The sequence below is a fragment of the Panulirus ornatus genome, chromosome 48 (genome assembly GCF_036320965.1).
Source record: "Panulirus ornatus isolate Po-2019 chromosome 48, ASM3632096v1, whole genome shotgun sequence".
In the NCBI taxonomy this organism is placed as follows: domain Eukaryota; kingdom Metazoa; phylum Arthropoda; class Malacostraca; order Decapoda; family Palinuridae; genus Panulirus; species Panulirus ornatus.
In genome coordinates, this window is record NC_092271.1 from 5821334 (window position 1) to 5842869 (window position 21536).

Sequence of the window (21536 nt, forward strand, 5' to 3'; positions counted from 1 at the left end):
AGGGATACAAGACAATGAGGGGCAAGATGAGCGTGACACATCTTGAGAGCCATGAGCCATGGTACATCTTGCACGAGCAAAAGCAAGAAAGTAAATGCAAGATATACAATATCTCTGGTCTGGAGGATGTTGACACCTCTAGCTGAGGCAGACAGCTTGAGGGAGAGTGTTTACTGATGACGTCAAGAATATAAGGCAGAAGCAGCTACCTGTTGCAATCGTGAAAGCTGTGAGGAAGGCACAACCAGAAATGGTGCTTATTGTGGTGTAGGCAGACAGAGGAAGACGCAGGTAATACATGTCTTAAGCAAGGTTAGGTGTGTGAAGAAGGCAGTGCAGGCAACAGAGGTGACAAGGCAAGAAGAGGACATGCAAGTGTACTAAGAATATCAGGTTATTTACCTCCAATCGTTTTCCCACGACCACATCCACCTAAGAAACAAGAGATAAGAACCAGTCACCAGTAAGCCATGACCAACAGTTGCTTATTATCTGAGTCACAGGAGCAGCGTGTCCTCTATGATCACCAGCACAGGCATCGCCTCTTGCCGTCTCCCACTACCATATATAACACAATGTTATACTAGTGCCACACTTGTAACACAGCTCTGTAATGCATCTATAGACCTTAATGGAGATGAATATCATGCCATTAACCCAAGTACCAGAAAGCAGCGTTACCCTGCACCAGACACTTGTAAACCACAGGGAAGGGTGTGTCCTGTACCACAGGGAGGGAGGAAGGGTGTGTCCTGCACCACAGGGAGGGAGGAAGGGTGTGTCCTGTACCACAGGGAGGGAGGAAGGGTGTGTTCTGTACCACAGGGAGGGAGGAAGGGTGTGTTCTGTACCACAGGGAGGGAGGAAGGGTGTGTCCTGTACCACAGGGAGGGAGGAAGGGTGTGTCCTGTACCACAGGGAGGGAGGAAGGGTGTGTCCTGTACCACAGGGAGGGAGGAAGGGTGTGTCCTGTACCACGCGGAGGGAGGAAGGGTGTGTCCTGTACCACAGGGAGGGAGGAAGGGTGTGTCCTGTACCACAGGGAGGGAGGAAGGGTATGTTCTGTACCACAGGGAGGGAGGAAGGGTGTGTCCTGTACCACAGGGAGGGAGGAAGGAGCGTGTCCTGTACCACAGGGAGGGAGGAAGGGTGTGTCCTGTACCACAGGGAGGGAGGAAGGGTGTGTCCTGTACCACATGGAGGGAGGAAGGGTGTGTCCTGTACCACAGGGAGGGAGGAAGAGCGTGTCCTGTACCACAGGGAGGGAGGAAGGGTGTGTCCTGTACCACAGGGAGGGAGGAAGGGTGTGTCCTGTACCACATGGAGGGAGGAAGGGTGTGTCCTGTACCACACGGAGGGAGGAAGGCTGTGTTCTGTACCACACAGAGGGAGGAAGGGCGTGTCCTGTACCACAGGGAGGGAGGAAGGGTGTGTCCTGTACCACAGGGAGGGAGGAAGGGTGTGTCCTGCGTCACCTACCCGCCAGAAGTACTTCCTGTTGGCTGTCTTGGGCACTTCGTCCTTGGCGTAGCGCTTCCCGACCAGCGGACCGAAGCGCGTGCCACGGGGGATGTAGTCGGTGCTCCAGATGCCCATTACCTGCTGGGGCAACACAACTCCACGTCAGACCCGACCCTTCCATGACCGCTGCACCTCACACAACACCAACTAACTGTATCATATGTATGGCCGCCACTGACGATCACTGCAATCCAACAACTGACTCTCTCTCTCTTCCTGGATCAGGTCCATTCCTCCTGGCCACCCATCTACCTGAACATGACCACATACCCACTTGATCATGGCCACCCACCCACTTGAAACTGGCCACTTACCCACTTGATCATGGCCACCCATCCATCCGAACCTGGCCACTTACCCACTTGATCATGGCCACCCATCCACCTGACCACCCACCCTGGCCACTTACCCACTTGATCATGGCCACCCACCCACCTGAACCTGGCCACTTACCCACTTGATCATGGCCACCCATCCATCCGAACCAGGCCACTTACCCACTTGATCATGGCCACCCACCCACCTGAACCTGGCCACTTACCCACTTGATCATGGCCACCCATCCACCTGAACCTGGCCACATACCCACTTGATCATGGCCACCCACCCACCTGAACCTGGCCACTTACCCACTTGATCATGGCCACCCATCCACCTGAACCTGGCCACTTACCCACTTGATCATGGCCACCCATCCACCTGAACCTGGCCACTTACCCACTTGATCATGGCCACCCATCCACCTGAACCTGGCCACTTACCACTTGATCATGGCCACCCATCCATCCGAACCAGGCCACTTACCCACTTGATCATGGCCACCCACCCACCTGAACCTGGCCACTTACCACTTGATCAATCATGGCCACCCACCCACCTGAACCTGGCCACTTACCCACTTGATCATGGCCACCCACCCACCTGAACCAGGCCACTTACCACTTGATCATGGCCACCCAGCTCCCAGAGTGGCCGGGAGCAGATATGTTGATACTCACGTCTGATATTGTCTGGGAGGCCTTGAGGACCAGGTTGCGGGGTAGCGAGAGTGTGGCGTGGTTGGGACAGTTGTCCTCAGTGGGCGTGTCGGGCACCAGGTACACCGCTCGCTCCTCCCATTCTTCCTCCTTGATAGAGTCTAGGTTCCAGTCCTCACCCATCTCGGCTGGCTGTAGAGGCAGGAGTGGTCAGACATACTGATGCAGGTCAACCATGGTCACACATACACAACACAGGTCAACCATGGTCACACATACACAACACAGGTCAACCATGGTTACACATACACAACACAGGTCAGACATGGTCACACATACACAACACAGGTCAACCATGGTTACACATACACAACACAGGTCAGACATGGTTACACATACACAACACAGGTCAACCATGGTTACACATACACAACACAGGTCAGACATGGTTACACATACACAACACAGGTCAGACATGGTTACACATACACAACACAGGTCAGACATGGTTACACATACATAACACAGGTCAACCATGGTCACACATACATAACACAGGTCAACCATGGTCACACATACATAACACAGGTCAACCATGGTCACACATACACAACACAGGTCAACCATGGTCACACATACATAACACAGGTCAACCATGGTTACACATACATAACACAGGTCAGACATGGTCACACATACACAACACAGGTCAGAATGGTCACACATACACAACACAGGTCAACCATGGTCACACATACACAACACAGGTCAACCATGGTCACGCATACACAACACAGGTCAACCATGGTCACACATACACAAAACAGGTCAGCCATAGTCACACATACACAACAGGTCAGACTTAGGTATGTACAAATGGATATACATATAATAAACTACCATCATTTCAAAATAAAGTAAAATAGTATTAAGTGAGTGAGTTACGGCCCAATATGAATATACAGGATAATATTGGTAAGATAGTGGTCAATGTTAAAATAGTGGTCAAGGGTAAGATAGTGGTCAGGAGTAAGATAGAGGTCAGAGTAAGATAGTGGTCAGTGGTGAGATAGTGGTCAGTGGTAAGATAGTGGTCATGGGTAAGATAGCGGTCAGTGGTAAGATAGTGGTCAAGGGTAAGGTAATGGTCAAGGGTAAGATAGCAGTCAGTGTTAAGATAATGGTCAAAGGTAAGATAAAGGTCAGGAATAAGATAGAGATCCGTGGTAAGATAGTGGTCAAGGGTAAGACAACGGTTAGTGGTGAGATAGTGATCATGGGTAAGATAGGGTCAGTGGCAAGATTGTGGTCAAGGCTAAGATAGCGGTCAGTGGTGAGATAGTGGTCATGGGTAAGATAGGGTCTGTGGTAAGATAGTGGTCAAGGGTAAGATAGTGATCAAGGGTAAAATAGTGGTCAGTGTTAAGACAGTGGTCAAGGGCAAGATAGTGGTCAGAGGTAAGATAGTAGTCAGCGGTAAGACAGAGGTCAAGAGTAAGTTAGTGGTCGGGGTAAGATAGTGGTTGGGGTAAGAGAGTGGTCAAGGGTAAGATAGTGGTCATAAGTAAAGTAGTGGTCATAGGTAAGATAGTGGTTAGGGGTAAGATAGTGGTCAGTTTTAAGATAATGGTCAAGTGTAAGATAGTTTGTCGAGTGTAAGATAAACGTCAGGGGTAAGATAGTGATCAGGAATAAGATAGCGGTCAGTGGTAAGATAATGGTCAAGGGTAAGATAGTGGTCAGTGGTGAGATAGTGGTCATGGGTAAGATAGTGGTCAGGGGTAATACAGTGGTGAGATAGTGGTCAAGGGTAAGATAGCGGTCAGTGGTGAGATAGTGGTCAAGAGTAAGATGGTCATGAGTAAGATAGAGGTCAGCGATAATACAGTTGTCACAATTAAGATAGTGGTCAAGGGTAAGATAGTGGTCAGTGATATGATAGAGGTCAGGTATAAGATAGTTGTCAGGCATAACAGTGGTCAAAGGTAAGATAGTTGTCGGGAATAAGATAGTGGTCAGAGGTAAGATAGTGGTCAGCGGTAAGTCAGTGGTAGGGGTAAGATAGTGGTGAGAGCTAAGATAAGCTACGATAGTTACCAGGGGTAACATAATGGTCAAAGGTAAGATAGTTGTCAGGGGTAAGATAGTTGTCAGGGGTAAGATAGTGGTCAAAGATAGTTGTCAGTGGTAAGATAATGGTCAGTGGTAAGATAGTGCTTACTGCACTAGCCAGGAGTAAGATAGTGGTCTAGGGGTAAAATAGTGGTCATGGGTATGATAGTTGTCAGGTATATGATAATTGTTAGGGGTAACATAGTGGTAAGAGGTAAGATAGTTGTCAGTGGTAAGATAGTGGTCAGGGGTAAGGTAGTGGTCAGTGGTAAAACAGTAGCCGGGGGTAAGATAGTGGACTGGGGTAAGATAGTGGTCAGTGCTGAGCAGCCAGGGGTAACAGTGGTCTGTGGTAAGATAGTAACCATGGGTAAGATAGCGGTCAGTGGTAAGATAGTGGACTGGGGTAAGACAGTGGTCAGTGCTTAGTAGGCAGGGAGAACATAGTGGTCAGTGGTAAGATGGTAGCCTGGGGTAAGAGAGTGATCAGTGGCTAAGATAGAGGACTGGGGTAAGATAGTGGTCAGTGGTATGATAGTGGACTGGGATATGATATTGGTCAATGATAAGATAGTGATCAGGGGTAAGATAGTGGACTGGGGTAAGATAGTGGCCAGTGGTAAGACAATGGTCAGGGGTGATACAGTGGTCAGAGGTGAGTTAATGGTTAAGGGTAAGATTGTGGTCAGGGGTAAGACAGTGCTGATGGGTAGAAAATGAGAAGAGGGATAAGATAATGGTGAAAAGTAAGATAATGTCTGGAGGTAGGACAGTGTTGAGAATGTAAAATAAGGATACGGTAATATTATTGGGAAAACTAGTGGTAATGAGTAAGAGAAAGTTAAGTGGTAACACTGAGTCTTACGGGATAAGTGGTAACACTGAGTCTTACGGGATAAGATTATGTCTAAGGGTAACAACAGTGATAACATTTTGAATGGCAAAATTGTGTTCAGCGGTACAGAGGTGGGAGGTCAAATAGTGGTCTAGGTTAAGATAGTGGTATGATGTTCGTCTTAAGTGGTAAGACAACGTTAAGTGGTAAGACAACGTTAAGTGACAACATTGAGAGGCAGGACAACGTTAAGTGGCAAAACAACGTTAAGTGGTAAGACAACGTTAAGTGGCAATACAACGTTAAGTGACAACATTGAGAGGTAGGACAACGTTAAGTGGCAAAACAACGTTAAGTGGTAAGACTACGTTAAGTGGCAATACAACGTTAAGTGGAGAGACAACGTTAAGTGGGAAGACAAAGTTAAGTGGTAAGACAACGTTAAGTGGCAAGACAACGTTAAGTGGCAAGACAATTTTAGTAGCAATACCACGTTAAGTAGTAAGACCATGTTAAGTGGTAAGACCATGTTAAGTAGTAAGGACCATGTTAAGTGGTAAGACCATGTTAAGTGGTAAGACCACGTTAAGTGATAAGACCACATTAAGTAGTAGGACCATGTCAAGTGATAAGACCACGTTAAGTAGTAAGACCATGTTAAGTGATAAGACCACGTTAAGTAGTAAGACCATGTTAAGTTAAAGACCACGTTATGTAGTAAAACAACATTTAGTAGTAACTTTATGTGGTAAGGCCACGTTAAGTGGAAAGACAACTTAAAGTGGTAAGTTGGCATTACAGAATAAGATACTAACAAGAAAGATAGTAAAGAGATACTGTAGTTTCATAGAATACTACTATGGTATCATGTAGGACATAATACTACTATGGTATCATGTAGGACATAATACTACTATGGTATCATGTAGGACAATACTACGATGGTATTGTGGAGGACATAATACTACTATGGTATTGTGGAGGACATAATACTACGATGGTATCATGTAGGACATAATACTACTATGGTATCATGTAGGACATAATACTACGATGGTATCATGTAGGACATAATACTACTATGGTATCATGTAGGACATAATACTACGATGGTATTGTGGAGGACATAATACTACTATGGTATCATGTAGGACATAATACTACTATGGTATCATGTAGGACAATACTACGATGGTATCATGTAGGACATAATACTACGATGGTATCATGTAGGACATAATACTACGATGGTATCATGTAGGACATAATACTACTATGGTATCATGTAGGACAATACTACGATGGTATTGTGGAGGACATAATACTACTATGGTATTGTGGAGGACATAATACTACGATGGTATCATGTAGGACATAATACTACTATGGTATCATGTAGGACATAATACTACGATGGTATCATGTAGGACATAATACTACTATGGTATCATGTAGGACATAATACTACGATGGTATTGTGGAGGACATAATACTACTATGGTATCATGTAGGACATAATACTACTATGGTATCATGTAGGACATAATACTACGATGGTATCATGTAGGACATAATACTACGATGGTATCATGTAGGACATAATACTACGATGGTATTGTGGAGGACATAATACTACTATGGTATCATGTAGGACATAATACTACGATGGTATTGTGTAGGACATAATACTACTATGGTATCATGTAGGACATAATACTACGATGGTATTGTGTAGGACATAATATTACGATGGTATCATGTAGGACATAATACTACTATGGTATCATGTAGGACATAATAATACGATGGTATTGTTTAGGACAGAATACTACGATGGTATTATGTGGGACAGAATACTACGATGGTATTGTGTAGGACAGAATACTACGATGGTATTATGTAGGACATAATACTACGATGGTATTATGTAGGACAGTTTGAAATAACTAGATGTTAACAGGTAGGAAGGTTTCATGGAATATGATGGTGTTAAGTGGTAAGATAGAGTTGGGTAGGTGGAGGAGGCAGGATAGTAGAGTTGGGAAGGTGGAGGAGGCCCAATAGTAGAGTGTGGGAGGTGGAGTAAGCAGGATAGGAGAGTGTGGGAGGTGGAGGAGGCAGGAGAGTAGAGTGTGGGAGGTGGAGGGGTCAGGACAGTAGGCAGATGAGGCAAGAAAGCAGGTGGATGAGGCATGTCAGTAGGTGGATGAGGCAGGGTAAGAATCAATGTGACTCACCATTGGTTGTCTGGATCAGAGATGAGGGACACACATGCCGGTGGAGGACCAGTAGAGGATCACGTCACACACTCACTCTCCTGTAACAACACAAAACGTGACTTGTTATTATTACCATCATAGTAACATGTACACACATACTTGTTATTACCATCATAGTAACATGTACACACATACACCCTGTTATTATTACCATCATAGTAACATGTACACACATACACCCTGTTATTATTACCATCATAGTAACATGTACACACATACACCCTGTTATTATTACCATCATAGTAACATGTACACACATACACCCTGGTAGGTGAGGCTGGCCTCACATCTCCAGCAACACTAACACCCAGGCGAGCACGGCCTCATAACACAAGGTGTAAGACTTCAGCAACACTTACACCCAGGCGAGCACGGCCTCACAACACAAGGTGTAGGGCTCCAGCAACACTCACACCCAGGAGAGGCTGGCCTCACAACACAAGGTGTAAGGCTCCAGCAACACTCACACCCAGGCGAGGCTGGCCTCACAACACAAGGTGTAAGGCTCCAGCAACACTTACACCCAGGCGAGGCTGGCCTCACAACGCCCACAACAGACTTACAGTATAAACATCTGTATATACACAAGCGGAACACCTGTCCTGAGGGTAATGGCTGACCAGTCAGTTTTGAAACAGTGACTGAGTTGCACATTAGTTGAGTTGACACTGGGGTTCTCCCCGGCGCATGTGTACAGCTGTTCTACTTTAACAAAGATTCTTATACCTGCTTAAACACCTGTCGGTTCCTTGCACCTGGGGCTCTGAGGTGTACAGTGCGTACTGGATCATTTGATCGTATTAAGGAAGGGGAGTGCCGACAGGGGCACTGCTGGCTGGGCCCGGGTGGCCACAGACAAAGGAACTTCACCTGAGGTTCAATGTACCTCATTATGACCTTAATACGTCCCCTGGAGCTATAGTCTGGCCCTGAACACAGCAGAGGAATCCAGAGTTGACACCCCCGGCCCAGGAGTCGACGTCCTGAGCACAAAAGTCGACATCCTTGGACCAAGACTCGACATGTAAGCACGGAAGTCGACATCTTGGGCAGAGGCGTCGATGCTCCGGAGTCAACAACCCGAACACAGCAGTCGACAGAGCCAGCGTCCCAGTCACCCTCTGACCCATATTTGCCGGCGTTCTGTGTCAGGCAAGTTTCTTTTCCCAAGTTCATTGCCACCGCTGGGAACACTTGTGCCTCCCCCCACACACCCCAGCCCCTCACTGAGCTGCGCACCATGTTCTTCCTCCTCACCTCACCAAGACGACTCCCACTTCCTGGTGACCCTCACTCACACCACCTCACCAAGACGACTCCCACTGACTTACGACCCTCATTCACACCACCTCACCAAGACGACTCCCACTGACTTACGACCCTCATTCACACCACCTCACCAAGACGACTCCCACTGACTTACGACCCTCATTCACACCACCTCACCAAGACGACTCTCACTGACTGGTGACGGACTTATCATTTGGGGGTGTAGGTGACTGTGTGTACTACTGGTGATGATGACGTCGGGCGTTGCTGACCTGGTCATACCGGCAACACTCCAGCCTTCACTTCCGTCCCTCCTGCACCTCACAGTACTCATGATATAGCTAACAATCCTGTGTGTTGTCCTCGTGCCTCCACCTCTGGCCCTAGCTACGCTGAACGCCTCCCTCTCTGGCCCAAGCTACGCTGAACGCCTCCCTCTCTGGCCCTAGCTACGCTGTACGCTTCCCTCTCTGGTCCTAGCTACGCTGAACGCCTCCCTCTCTGCCCTAGCGACGTTGTACGCTTCCCTCTCTGGATCTTGGTACGCTGTGCGTCTCCCTCTCTAGCCCTAGCTACGCTGTACGCAAAACCAACATCAAAGACATGCAAAATGTCATTTTTTTGTTCATGCGTGCTAGGTGTACCTCAGTGGCCCAGGATGACACGCTGACCTGTTGACAGTCTGTACCAGGGAAGGGCAGGCATGCAAGCGGCCCCAGGCTGGTGAGCGAACATGGCCAGGTTACCGTGGGTCATGTGCATACACACACACACACACACACACACCCACACACACACACACACACACACACACGCGCGCGCGCGTCACCCAGAGCCAACAGATGTAGGTAAGGCCAGCACAGGTGTGGAGGAGGGCGAAGCAGCAAAGGTGAGGTACGACTACTTTTGCCCTCCCTCACCCCTTCAGGTGAACCTGTGTCCCATCAGTGCCAACTGTCACTATGATGACCTGAGGAAGAGCAGCATCATGTGGTGAGGGCAACGGGTGGTGTCACCTGACCAGGACCTGCGTCATCACCACCCTGCCTCACCTTCCTGTACCTGACAACACTGCTGACGGTCTTATACCTGACAACACCGCCTACGGTCTTATACCTGACAACACTGCCAACGGTCTTATACCTGACAACACCACCAACGGTCTTACACCTGACAACACCACCAACGGTCTTATACCTGACAACACTGCCAACGGTCGTTTTGTTAACGAAGTAAAAAATATAGACAATTAGTGTCAGCAGAGACTGACACCTGGTGTCAGCAGAGACCGACAGTTGGTGTCAGCAGAGACTGACAGTTGGTGTCAGCAGAGGCAGACAATTGGTGTCAGCAGAGACTGACAGAGAAGAAGCGAGTGAGGACAGCACCCGAGGCAGTAAGGTGTGAGGTACCGAGGTAGGTGAGGTGTGGGGCAGCCAGGGAGGCAGTAAGGTGTGAGGTACCGAGGTAGGTGAGGTGTGAGGCAGCCAGGGAGGCAGTAAGGTGTGAGGTACCGAGGTAGGTGAGGTGTGGGGCAGCCAGGGAGGCAGTAAGGTGTGAGGCACCTCCACCAGCTGCTCACCTCATGTCGTCACAAGTTACAGCCACGAGTCGTTCAGTGTGATCACTGGGTCAGTGACCTCACCTGCCACCCCCCCCCCCCCCTCACCTCCCGCTCATCAGGTGTTAGGGTGGCCTTATAATTCACCTGACCCCCCCCCCCCCCCACACACACAAGTATTATGGTCCCTGTCATCCCCGCCTATGGCGCCACCTGCAAGCAGATACTACATGACCTGAGAAGACTTGCCTGGGTCATCAAGCTGCAGGACATGTCACCAACGTGGGTTGGGGACGTCACTATAACCAGAGAGGGAACCCCAACATTCATACTCTTTCATAATTCATCTCAAATGTTTATTCTTAAGCGAAGATGAACCTCAGCTACATTACAGTGAACTGTGCCAACATTCATCGCCTTCATGTCGCTCACAAGAGACACAGCAACACTTTATAAACAACTTATGAACAAAAGCAGAGCAAAATTATATTTACAACTTATGAAAAACGAGACACAGCAACGCTCTATAAATAGCTTATGAACAAAGAAGCAGAGCAACACTTTACAAACAACTTATGAACAAAGAGACTCAGCAACACTATAAACAACTTAGGAAAACCGAGACAGCAATGCTCTACAAACAACTTATGAACAAAGAGACACAGCAACACTTTATAAACAACTTTTAACAAGAGACAAAAGTAACACTTTATAAAACTTAACTTATGAACAAAGGACACAGTAACACTTTATAACACTTCATGAACAAAGAGACACAGTAACACTTTATAAACAACTTATGAACAAAGAGACACAGTAACACTTTATAAACAACTTATGAACAAAGAGACACAGTAACACTTTATAAACAACTTATGAACAAAGAGACACAGTAACACTTTATAAACAACTTATGAACAAAGAGACACAGTAACACTTTATAAACAACTTATGAACAAAGAGACACAGCAGCACTTTATAAACAACTTATGAACAAAGAGACACAGCAACACTTTATAAACAACTTATGAACAAAGAGACACAGTAACACTTTATAAACAACTTATGAACAAAGAGACACAGCAAGCACTTATAAACAACTTATGAACAAAGAGACACAGTAACACTTTATAAACAACTTATGAACAAAGAGACACAGTAACACTTTATAAACAACTTATGAACAAAGAGACACAGTAACACTTTATAAACAACTTATGAACAAAGAGACACAGCAGCACTTTATAAACAACTTATGAACAAAGAGACACAGTAACACTTTATAAACAACTTATGAACAAAGAGACACAGCAGCACTTTATAAACAACTTATGAACAAAGAGACACAGTAACACTTTATAAACAACTTATGAACAAAGAGACACAGTAACACTTTATAAACAACTTATGAACAAAGAGACACAGCAGCACTTTATAAACAACTTATGAACAAAGAGACACAGTAACACTTTATAAACAACTTATGAACAAAGAGACACAGTAACACTTTATAAACAACTTATGAACAAAGAGACACAGTAACACTTTATAAACAACTTATGAACAAAGAGACACAGTAACACTTTATAAACAACTTATGAACAAAGAGACACAGCAGCACTTTATAAACAACTTATGAACAAAGAGACACAGTAACACTTTATAAACAACTTATGAACAAAGAGACACAGCAGCACTTTATAAACAACTTATGAACAAAGAGACACAGTAACACTTTATAAACAACTTATGAACAAAGAGACACAGTAACACTTTATAAACAACTTATGAACAAAGAGACACAGCAGCACTTTATAAACAACTTATGAACAAAGAGACACAGTAACACTTTATAAACAACTTATGAACAAAGAGACACAGTAACACTTTATAAACAACTTATGAACAAAGAGACACAGTAACACTTAGTCCTAATTTCTGCCACACTCAGATGACTCTGTCAACCCTTGTTGACCTTGTACCTGTCATAAATGAACTTGAGTTGGTTCAGAAGAATCTATTGTACCCGAATATCTTATCTTGCTCAGTAAGAGAGAGAGAGAGAGAGAGAGAGAGAGAGAGAGAGAGAGAGAGAGAGAGAGAGAGAGAGAGAGAGAGAGAGAGAGCCATTCTCCTCTGTGCCCCGACTACCCTTGCCCTCCAGCTGTCACACAACATGTTAAGGATAAACGTATATAATATTTTCATTGATTTTGGTCCATGTAAGTGATATGAATGTAATTATCAGCTGGGCCATACGGACGGCTGCATGTACGTTACCAAGACTGTAACTTGCATAATATATATATATATATATATATATATATATATATATATATATATATATATACATATATATATATATATATATATATATATATATATATATATATTTTTTTTTTTATTATACTTTGTCGCTGTCTCCCACGTTTGCGAGGTAGCGCAAGGAAACAGACGAAAGAAATGGCCCAACCCCCCCCATACACATGTATATACATACGTCCACACACGCAAATATACATACCTACGCAGCTTTCCATGGCTTACCCCAGACGCTTCACATATATATATATATATATATATATATATATATATATATGCAGTGTGTGTGCGTGTGTGTGTGAAGCTGGCACAAACGTACCATCATACAGACGGTTCAGTAATTATAAACAGAACAAAGTTGTTTCGTGAGCAACGCAACCTGACCGGTAGAGATAGTTTCATTATGACGCGCAGCAGCGGCAGCAGCGGCAGCAGCAGCGGCAGCAGCAGCAGCAGATGCAGGTTGAACACGGTGATGGCTGACCCACACAAGGGCAGCAGCAAGCAGTGTTCTGCTCATCTTGTGTCGGTGTAGAGCAGAATAAGTTGATGTAGTGGATGATTACAGAGGGAGAGGCGGTGCGTCACCTGGACCTCTGGGAGAGGGAGGGAGATAGACCTTGAAAACCAGACGTGAGTGCCACAGTGGCACTGGGTGAATGACCGGAGGGTGCCAGGACGTCCCAACCCGTGCACCTGGCACTGGTTTCGCCTCACACACCCTCAGCCAGGTGCGTTCTTTGTTCGTCCTCCTCCTTGTCATCCCCGAGGAACAGGTGTTTGCATCACCTCCTGGTAAAGCATGGGTTATGCCCACCCACTGATGATGTGGAAGCCAACACTCATACTCCGCAGCACCTGGCCGTAGCCACGTCTGCTGCCAGGGTTTCGGACGCGTTATTATCGGGGTTCGCTGTCGTATCGTTTGTCTCATTATCTTCGCCTTTTTGTGCTGCCGTATCTCACATGGTGGAAATTATTAACAGCGCCCATGACACACTAGGCTGTCCCTACCAGCAACAACAATACAGAAGACAAGGCGTGGTGCGCCATAACCACGGCCGCCACAACCCATCCACTGTGCTACAACATACCAGGTATGACATGTTATGCGTCATTAAGAACCACGGGAACCTGCAAGTACCTATAACCCTCCCTCCTGGGGTCCTGCACGCTCCTCCATGGTGACGCAGACCACCAGGACGTGGCTCAGGGTGAGGGAGCCCCACGGGACGCAGTGCAGGGTGAGGGAGCCCCACGGGACGCAGCGCAGGGTGAGGGAGCCCCACACGACGCAGCCCAGGGTGAGGGAGCCCCACACGACGCAGCCCAGGGTGAGGGAGCCCCACATGACGCAGCCCAGGGTGAGGGAGCCCCACACGACGCAGCCCAGGGTGAGGGAGCCCCACGGGACGCAGCCCGGGGTGAGGGAGCCCCACACGACGCAGCCCAGGGTGAGGGAGCCCCACACGACGCAGCCCAGGGTGAGGGAGCCCCACGGGACGCAGCCCGGGGTGAGGGAGCCCCACACGACGCAGCCCAGGGTGAGGGAGCCCCACGGGACGCAGCCCGGGGTGAGGGAGCCCCACACGACGCAGCCCAGGGTGAGGGAGCCCCACATGACGCAGCCCAGGGTGAGGGAGCCCCACATGACGCAGCCCAGGGTGAGGGAGCCCCACGGGACGCAGCGCAGGGTGAGGGAGCCCCACACGACGCAGCCCAGGGTGAGGGAGCCCCACACGACGCAGCCCAGGGTGAGGGAGCCCCACATGACGCAGCCCAGGGTGAGGGAGCCCCACACGACGCAGCCCAGGGTGAGGGAGCCCCACGGGACGCAGCCCGGGGTGAAGGAGTCCCACATGACGCACATAACATGTGTGTTCAGCAAGGGGTGCGGGGGTCGCTGCAGTACTGGTAGAGCTAGACTGTGGCTGGTAAGACATGGTCGAACCCAAGGAATGTGTTGATAAGAGTATGGGCTAGTGTTGACGTTGTCACCCCTTACAGGGAAGGGGCTAACCTCATGAAGGGAGAAGAGATACAGCCTCATCCCAGGGAGGGAAATAATCCCACATGGGGCGGGGGGACAGCCAGAGGAAGGACGCAATCTCACTCCCTAAATATATACAGGAACATCCCATCAGGTAGGGAAAACCTCACATCCCGCAAGGAAAACTTTTGTCCCTATGAGAGAGAGAGAGAGAGAGAGAGAGAGAGAGAGAGAGAGAGAGAGAGAGAGAGAGAGAGAGAGAGTCTCATTCCCTCAGAAGAGAGGACAGCTTCATCTCTGGAGTAAGAGGAGTGCTTCCCTCTGGGGTGAGAGGAGTGCTTCCCTCTGTGGTGAGAGGAGAGCTTCCCTCTGTGGTGAGAGGAGTGCTTCCCTCAGTGGTGAGAGGAGTGCTTCCTTCTGTGGTGAGAGGAATGCTTCCCTCTGTGGTGAGAGGAGTGCTTCCTTCTGTGGTGAGAGGAATGCTTCCCTCTGTGGTGAGAGGAGTGCTTCCCTCTGTGGTGAGAGGAGTGCTTCCCTCTGGGGTGAGAGGAGTGCTTCCCTCTGTGGTGAGAGGAGTACTTCCCTCTGTGGTGAGAGGAGTGCTTCCTTCTGGGGTGAGAGGAGTGCTTCCCTCTGTGGTGAGAGGAGTGCTTCCCTCTGTGGTGAGAGGAGTGCTTCCCTCTGGGGTGACAGGAGAGCTTCCCTCTGGGGTGACAGGAGAGCTTCCCTCTGGGGTGAGAGGAGTGCTTCCCTCTGTGGTGAGAGGAGTACTTCCCTCTGTGGTGAGAGGAGTGCTTCCTTCTGGGGTGAGAGGAGTACTTCCCTCTGTGGTGAGAGGAGTGCTTCCCTCTGTGGTGAGAGGAGTACTTCCCTCTGAGGTGAGAGGAGTGCTTCCCTCTGTGGTGAGAGGAGTACTTCCCTCTGGGGTGAGAGGAGTGCTTCCCTCTGTGGTGAGAGGAGTACTTCCCTCTGTGGTGAGAGGAGTGCTTCCTTCTGGGGTGAGAGGAGTGCTTCCCTCTGTGGTGAGAGGAGTGCTTCCCTCTGTGGTGAGAGGAGTGCTTCCCTCTGGGGTGACAGGAGAGCTTCCCTCTGGGGTGACAGGAGAGCTTCCCTCTGGGGTGAGAGGAGAGCTTCCCTCTGGGGTGAGAAGAAAGTCTCCTTCCAGGAAAAGAGGATAACCTTATCTCTGGGGTGAGAAAGCCTGCATTACTCTGGGGAGGGAGTGGCCCAGCCAGTATGGCCTGAATAATGAGGGTACCATCGCACCTGCCCGTCTTATATCAAGAAATAATTAGAGGCAGCAGGTGTTATGGACAGCGGTGTAGGGAGCAGGTGCTGTGGACACATGCACTACACATGTCTTGCGCTAAGGGCACCTACAGGCGTCGCCTCCTGTTCATTCCGACAAAACAGATGTTCGACAGCAGCAGCTAGCGTGTCCTCACAGACGGAAGGAAAGGCTTCGTTAGAATTCTGTTGCCCAAGGGTGGGACGGTATATACTGGCCCGTCTTTGACAAGGGTGACCCAGGAGAGTGGTGACCCTGGACAGTGGTGACCCTGGACAGTGGTGACCCAGGAGAGTGGTGACCCTGGACAGTGGTGACCCTGGACAGTGGTGACCCAGGAGAGTGGTGACCCTGGACATTGGTGACCCTGGACAGTGGTGACCCAGGAGAGTGGTGACCCTGGACAGTGGTGACCCTGGACAGTGGTGACCCAGGAGAGTGGTGACCCTGGACATTGGTGACCCTGGACAGTGGTGACCCAGGAGAGTGGTGACCCTGGACAGTGGTGACCCTGGACAGTGGTGACCCAGGAGAGTGGTGACCCTGGACATTGGTGACCCTGGACAGTGGTGACCCAGGAGAGTGGTGACCCTGGACATTGGTGACCCTGGACAGTGGTGACCCAGGAGAGTGGTGACCCTGGACAGTGTCTGATGTTCAGTATAATGACCTCATAATTTACACTCAGTTTATCGCACTCATTCACAGCATGGGAGCCATCAGCCTTACCTCATGAGGAACTTACCCAAGGATCAGAGGCGCCATCCAAGGCTACCAACACGGCAAGGCCAACATAGGCCGCTCTTCTAACTTATCTAAATCTTCGTTTTTTATGGAAGCCATTTTATTCCCATGCCGCACTGGGTGCCTCAGCTAGTGTATATATATAAAACGTATATACGCATATTGCTTTCTTATCCACAGAAAAATGAAGCACGATAAGTTCCCAAGTGCACAGTGTAATAATCACATCAGGAGAGATAAAAGAAAGAAATATAACATTCAGTTGATTATATATATATATATATATATATATATATATATATATATATATATATACTATTATTATTATTTTGCTTTGTCGCTGTCTCCCGCGTTAGCGAGGTAGCGTATGGAAACAGACGAAAGAATGGCCCAACCCACCCACATACACATGTATATACATACACGTCCACACACGCAAATATACATACCTATACATCTCAACGTATACATATATATACACACACAGACATATACATATATACACATGTACATAATTCATACTGTCTGCCTTTATTCATTCCCATCGTCATCTCGCCACACATGAAATAACAACCCCCTCCCCCCTCATGTGTGCGAGGTAGCGCTAGGAAAAGACAACAAAGGCCCCATTTGTTCACACTCAGTCTCTAGCTGTCATGTAATAATGCACCGAAACCACAGCTCCCTTTCAACATCCAGGCTCCACAGAACTTTCCATGGCTTAGCCCAGACGCTTCACATGCCCTGGTTCAATCCACTGACAGCACATCGACCCCGGTATACCACATCGTTCCAATTCACTCTATTCCTTGCACGCCTTTCACCCTCCAGTATGTTCAGGCCCCGATCACTCAAAATCTTTTTCACTCCATCTTTCCACCTCCAATTTCGTCTCCCACTTCTCCTCGTTCCCTCCACCTCCGATACATATATCCTCTTTGTCACTCTTTCCTCACTCATTCTCTTCATGTGACCAATATATATATATATATATATACATATATATATATATATATATTTCTTTCTTTTTCTTTTATACTATTCGCCATTTCCCGCGTTAGCGAGGTAGCATTAAGAACAGAGGACTGGGCCTTTGAGGGAATACCCTCACCTGGCCCAATTCTCTGTTCCTTCTTTTGGAAAAAAAAAAAAAAAAAAAAAAAAAAAAAATATGTGACCAATATATATATATATATATATATATATATATATATATATATATATATATATATATATATATCTTTCTTTCATACTACTCGCCATTTCCCGCATTAGCGAGGTAGCGTTAAGAACAGAGGACTGGCCCTTTGAGGGAATATCCCCCTTCTCTGTTCCTTTTTTTGGAAAATTGAAGAAAAAAAATGAGAGGGGAGGATTTCCAGCCCCCCGCTCCCTTCCCTTTTAGTCGCATTCTACGACATGCAGTACCGTACATACATGGATATGTTCAGAGTATTGTACACACATGGATATGTTCAGAGTACTGTACACACATGGATATGTTCAGAGTACTGTACACACATGGATATGTTCAGAGTACTGTACATACATGGATATGTTCAGAGTATTGTACACACATGGATATGTTCAGAGTATTGTACACACATGGATATGTTCAGAGTACTGTACACACATGGATATGTTCAGAGTACTGTACACACATGGATATGTTCAGAGTATTGTACACACATGGATATGTTTTCCTACAGTTTCTGGCAGCTGTAGCCAGGTGCATACAGATGTATCCCCACACCTGCTGAGCCCGGACAAGTATGCCATCATATGTGGCTGGCCTCAGCCTAACCTTGGAATACGTACCCCATGTCCAGAAATACGTTTGTGTCACAGTTCGTCAGTTTCAGACGGTAAGTTCAACCATAATGCTTAACAGCGTTGCTTCGTGCGCTCCACAAATGTTCCTTAAGGTCAGCTGGGTCGTGTTACTGGCGCATGGGGCTCCCCAGCTCCCTTGGACAACTGACACTATTACGTAACTCTACTGTTGTCCTGACACTCCTGCCCTCACAAACCACCCTTGCCCACCCTGCAAGAAGCAACACACCTTCCCTGCTGCTGGATGAAGCTGCACAGGACTTCCAGGTGGTCAGCAGCATCTGGGGCCAACATTAGGCTACCCTGATGTGCAGCGGTTGTCCAGCTATGGTCACTGGTTGGTGCACATGTACAGGTGGGCCACACTCTGCATGACCATCTGCCTGGACGGGCTAGTGTGAGGGGCTACGTGCCACCTGACTGGACGGGCTAGTGTGAGGGGCTACGTGCCACCTGACTGGACGGGCTAGTGTGAGGGGCTACGTGCCACCTAACTGGACGGGCTAGTGTGAGGGGCTGCGTGCCACCTGACTGGACGGGCTAGTGTGAGGGGCTACGTGCCACCTGACTGGACGGGCTAGTGTGAGGGGCTACGTGCCACCTGACTGGACGGGCTAGTGTGAGGGGCTACGTGCCACCTAACTGGACGGGCTAGTGTGAGGGGCTGCGTGCCACCTGACTGGACGGGCTAGTGTGAGGGGCTACGTGCCACCTGACTGGACGGGCTAGTGTGAGGGGCTACGTGCCACCTGACTGGACGGGCTAGTGTGAGGGGCTGCGTGCCACCTGACTGGACGGGCTAGTGTGAGGGGCTACGTGCCACCTAACTGGACGGGCTAGTGTGAGGGGCTACGTGCCACCTCAGTAAGAGCAACAAGTACAGTGAGGGAGAGAGGCACTACCTGACTTGGCACTCTGTTGGCATCTCTTCTCCCTGACCTGCAGCCACCCTTGGCACCCTCCCTGGGACACACCACTAGGACACCCTACCCCGGAACACCGGCTCCCCACCCTGGGACACACCACTAGGACACCCTACCCCGGAACACCGGCTCCCCACCCTGGGACACACCACTAGGACACCCTACCCCGGGACACCGCCTCCCCACCCTGGGACACACCACTAGGACACCCTACCCAGGGAAACCGGCTCTACACCCTGGGACACACCACTAGGACACCCTACCCCGGGACACCGCCTCCCCACCCTGGGACACCATATCCTCATCCCGGGACACAAGATACCCACCACCAGGTCACCAGGTCCCCCAGAGCATGAACTGTGAGAAAGTAGCACGAAGTATGAGGAAGGAGCATGTTGTATGAAAATGAAAGATGAAATGTTGGGAAAGAATATGGAGTGTGAATAAGGAACATGAATTGAGAGGAAGGGGCATGGAGTGTGAGGAAGGAGCATGAAGAGAGAGAAAGGAGCATGGAGTGTGAGGAAGGAGCATGGGTGCAAGTAAGGAGCACATAGTGTGAGGAAGGAGCATGGAGTGTGAGGAAGGAGCATGGGGTGCAAGTAAGGAGCATGTAGTGTGAGGAAAGAGCATGGCGTGTGAGGAAGGAGCATGGAGCTTGAGGAAGTAAGGAAGGAGCATATAGTGTGAGGAAGGAGCATAGTGTGAAGAAGGAACATGGAGTTTGAGGAAGGAGCATATAGTGTGAGAAAGAAGCATGGAGTGTGAGGAAGGAGCATGGAGCGTGGGAAAGGAGCGTATAGTGTGAGGAAGGAGCATGGGGTGCGAGTAAGGAGCATAAAGAATGAGGGAGGAGTATTGTGAGGAAGAAGCATACAATGTGAGGAAGGAGCATGGAGTGTAAGGAGCATGGAGTATGAAGAAGGAGCATATAGTGTGAGGAAGGAGCATGGAGTGTGAAAGGAGCATGGGGTGCAAGAAAGAAGCACATAGTGAGGAAGGAGCATGGAATGTGAGGAAGGAGCATGGGGTGCGAGTAAGGAGCATATATTGTGAGGAAGGAGCATGGAGTGTGAAGAAGGAGCGTGTAGTGTGAGGAATGAGTATGGAGTATGAGGAAGGGAGTAAGTAGCATACAGTGTGAGGAAGGAGCACATAGTGTGAGGAAGGAGCATGGAGTGTGAGGAAGGAACATGGAGTGTAAAGAAGGAGCATATAGTGTAAGCAAGGAGCATGGAGCATGAGGAAGGAGCATGGAGTGTGATGAAGGAGCATGGAGTGTGAGGAAGGAACATGGAGTGTAAAGAAGGAGCATATAGTGTAAGCAAGGAGCATGGAGCATGAGGAAGGAGCATGGAGTGTGATGGAGCATATAGTGTGAGGAAGGAGCATGAAGTGTGAAGAAGGAGCATGGGGTGCGAGGAAGAGGCATATAGTGTGAAGAAGGAGTATGGAGTGTGAGGAAGGAGCATATAGTGTGAGGAAGGAGCATGGAGTGTGAGGAAGTAGCATGGAGTGTGAGGGAGGGTCATGGCAGGTGTTGTCAGGTGTGTGAGGGAGGAGGTGAAGACTGTTGCCCCACCTAACCCCTTTCACCTGTCACCAAACTCTGGGTACCAGTCAACCACCTCTGTACCGGTCAGTTGACCCTATGAAATTCGACCTGACCTCGGTGTCCATTCGGACTTCTGTAACTCTCTGCTGACCTTCTGACCTAACACGTGTACCGGTCAACCATCCTTGTGACCTTTGACCTGACCTCTGTACTAGTCAGCCGCCCCTTTGATATCTGACCTGGTCTATGTATCTATCAGTCAGCCACCCCTGTGACCTTACGGCTGACCTCTGTGCCAGTGGGCCACTCTGTGACCTCTGACCTGAC

At 48.5% G+C, this 21536-nt stretch overlaps 1 protein-coding gene across 8 annotated transcripts in view; it reads right to left on the bottom strand.

Moving 5' to 3' along the window:
* Positions 1-21536, bottom strand: part of LOC139764058 (uncharacterized) — a 45483-nt gene that overhangs the window by 20739 nt on the left and 3208 nt on the right. For 5 of the 8 annotated variants that reach the window (XR_011716303.1, XR_011716304.1, XR_011716306.1 and 2 more), the window contains exons 2-5: positions 7683-7762; positions 2520-2690; positions 1480-1602; positions 403-432 (exon numbers count right to left, since the gene is read on the bottom strand). Coding sequence is in view for 4 of the 8 variants with exons in the window: in XM_071690510.1 (XP_071546611.1) it covers positions 403-432; positions 1480-1602; positions 2520-2690; positions 7683-7685 (327 nt within the window). In the remaining 4 variants the exon portion in view is untranslated. The remainder of the gene's footprint in view (positions 1-402; positions 433-1479; positions 1603-2519; positions 2691-7682; positions 7763-21536) is intronic. The other 3 variants (XM_071690511.1, XM_071690512.1, XM_071690513.1) reach the window with 3 other exon arrangements.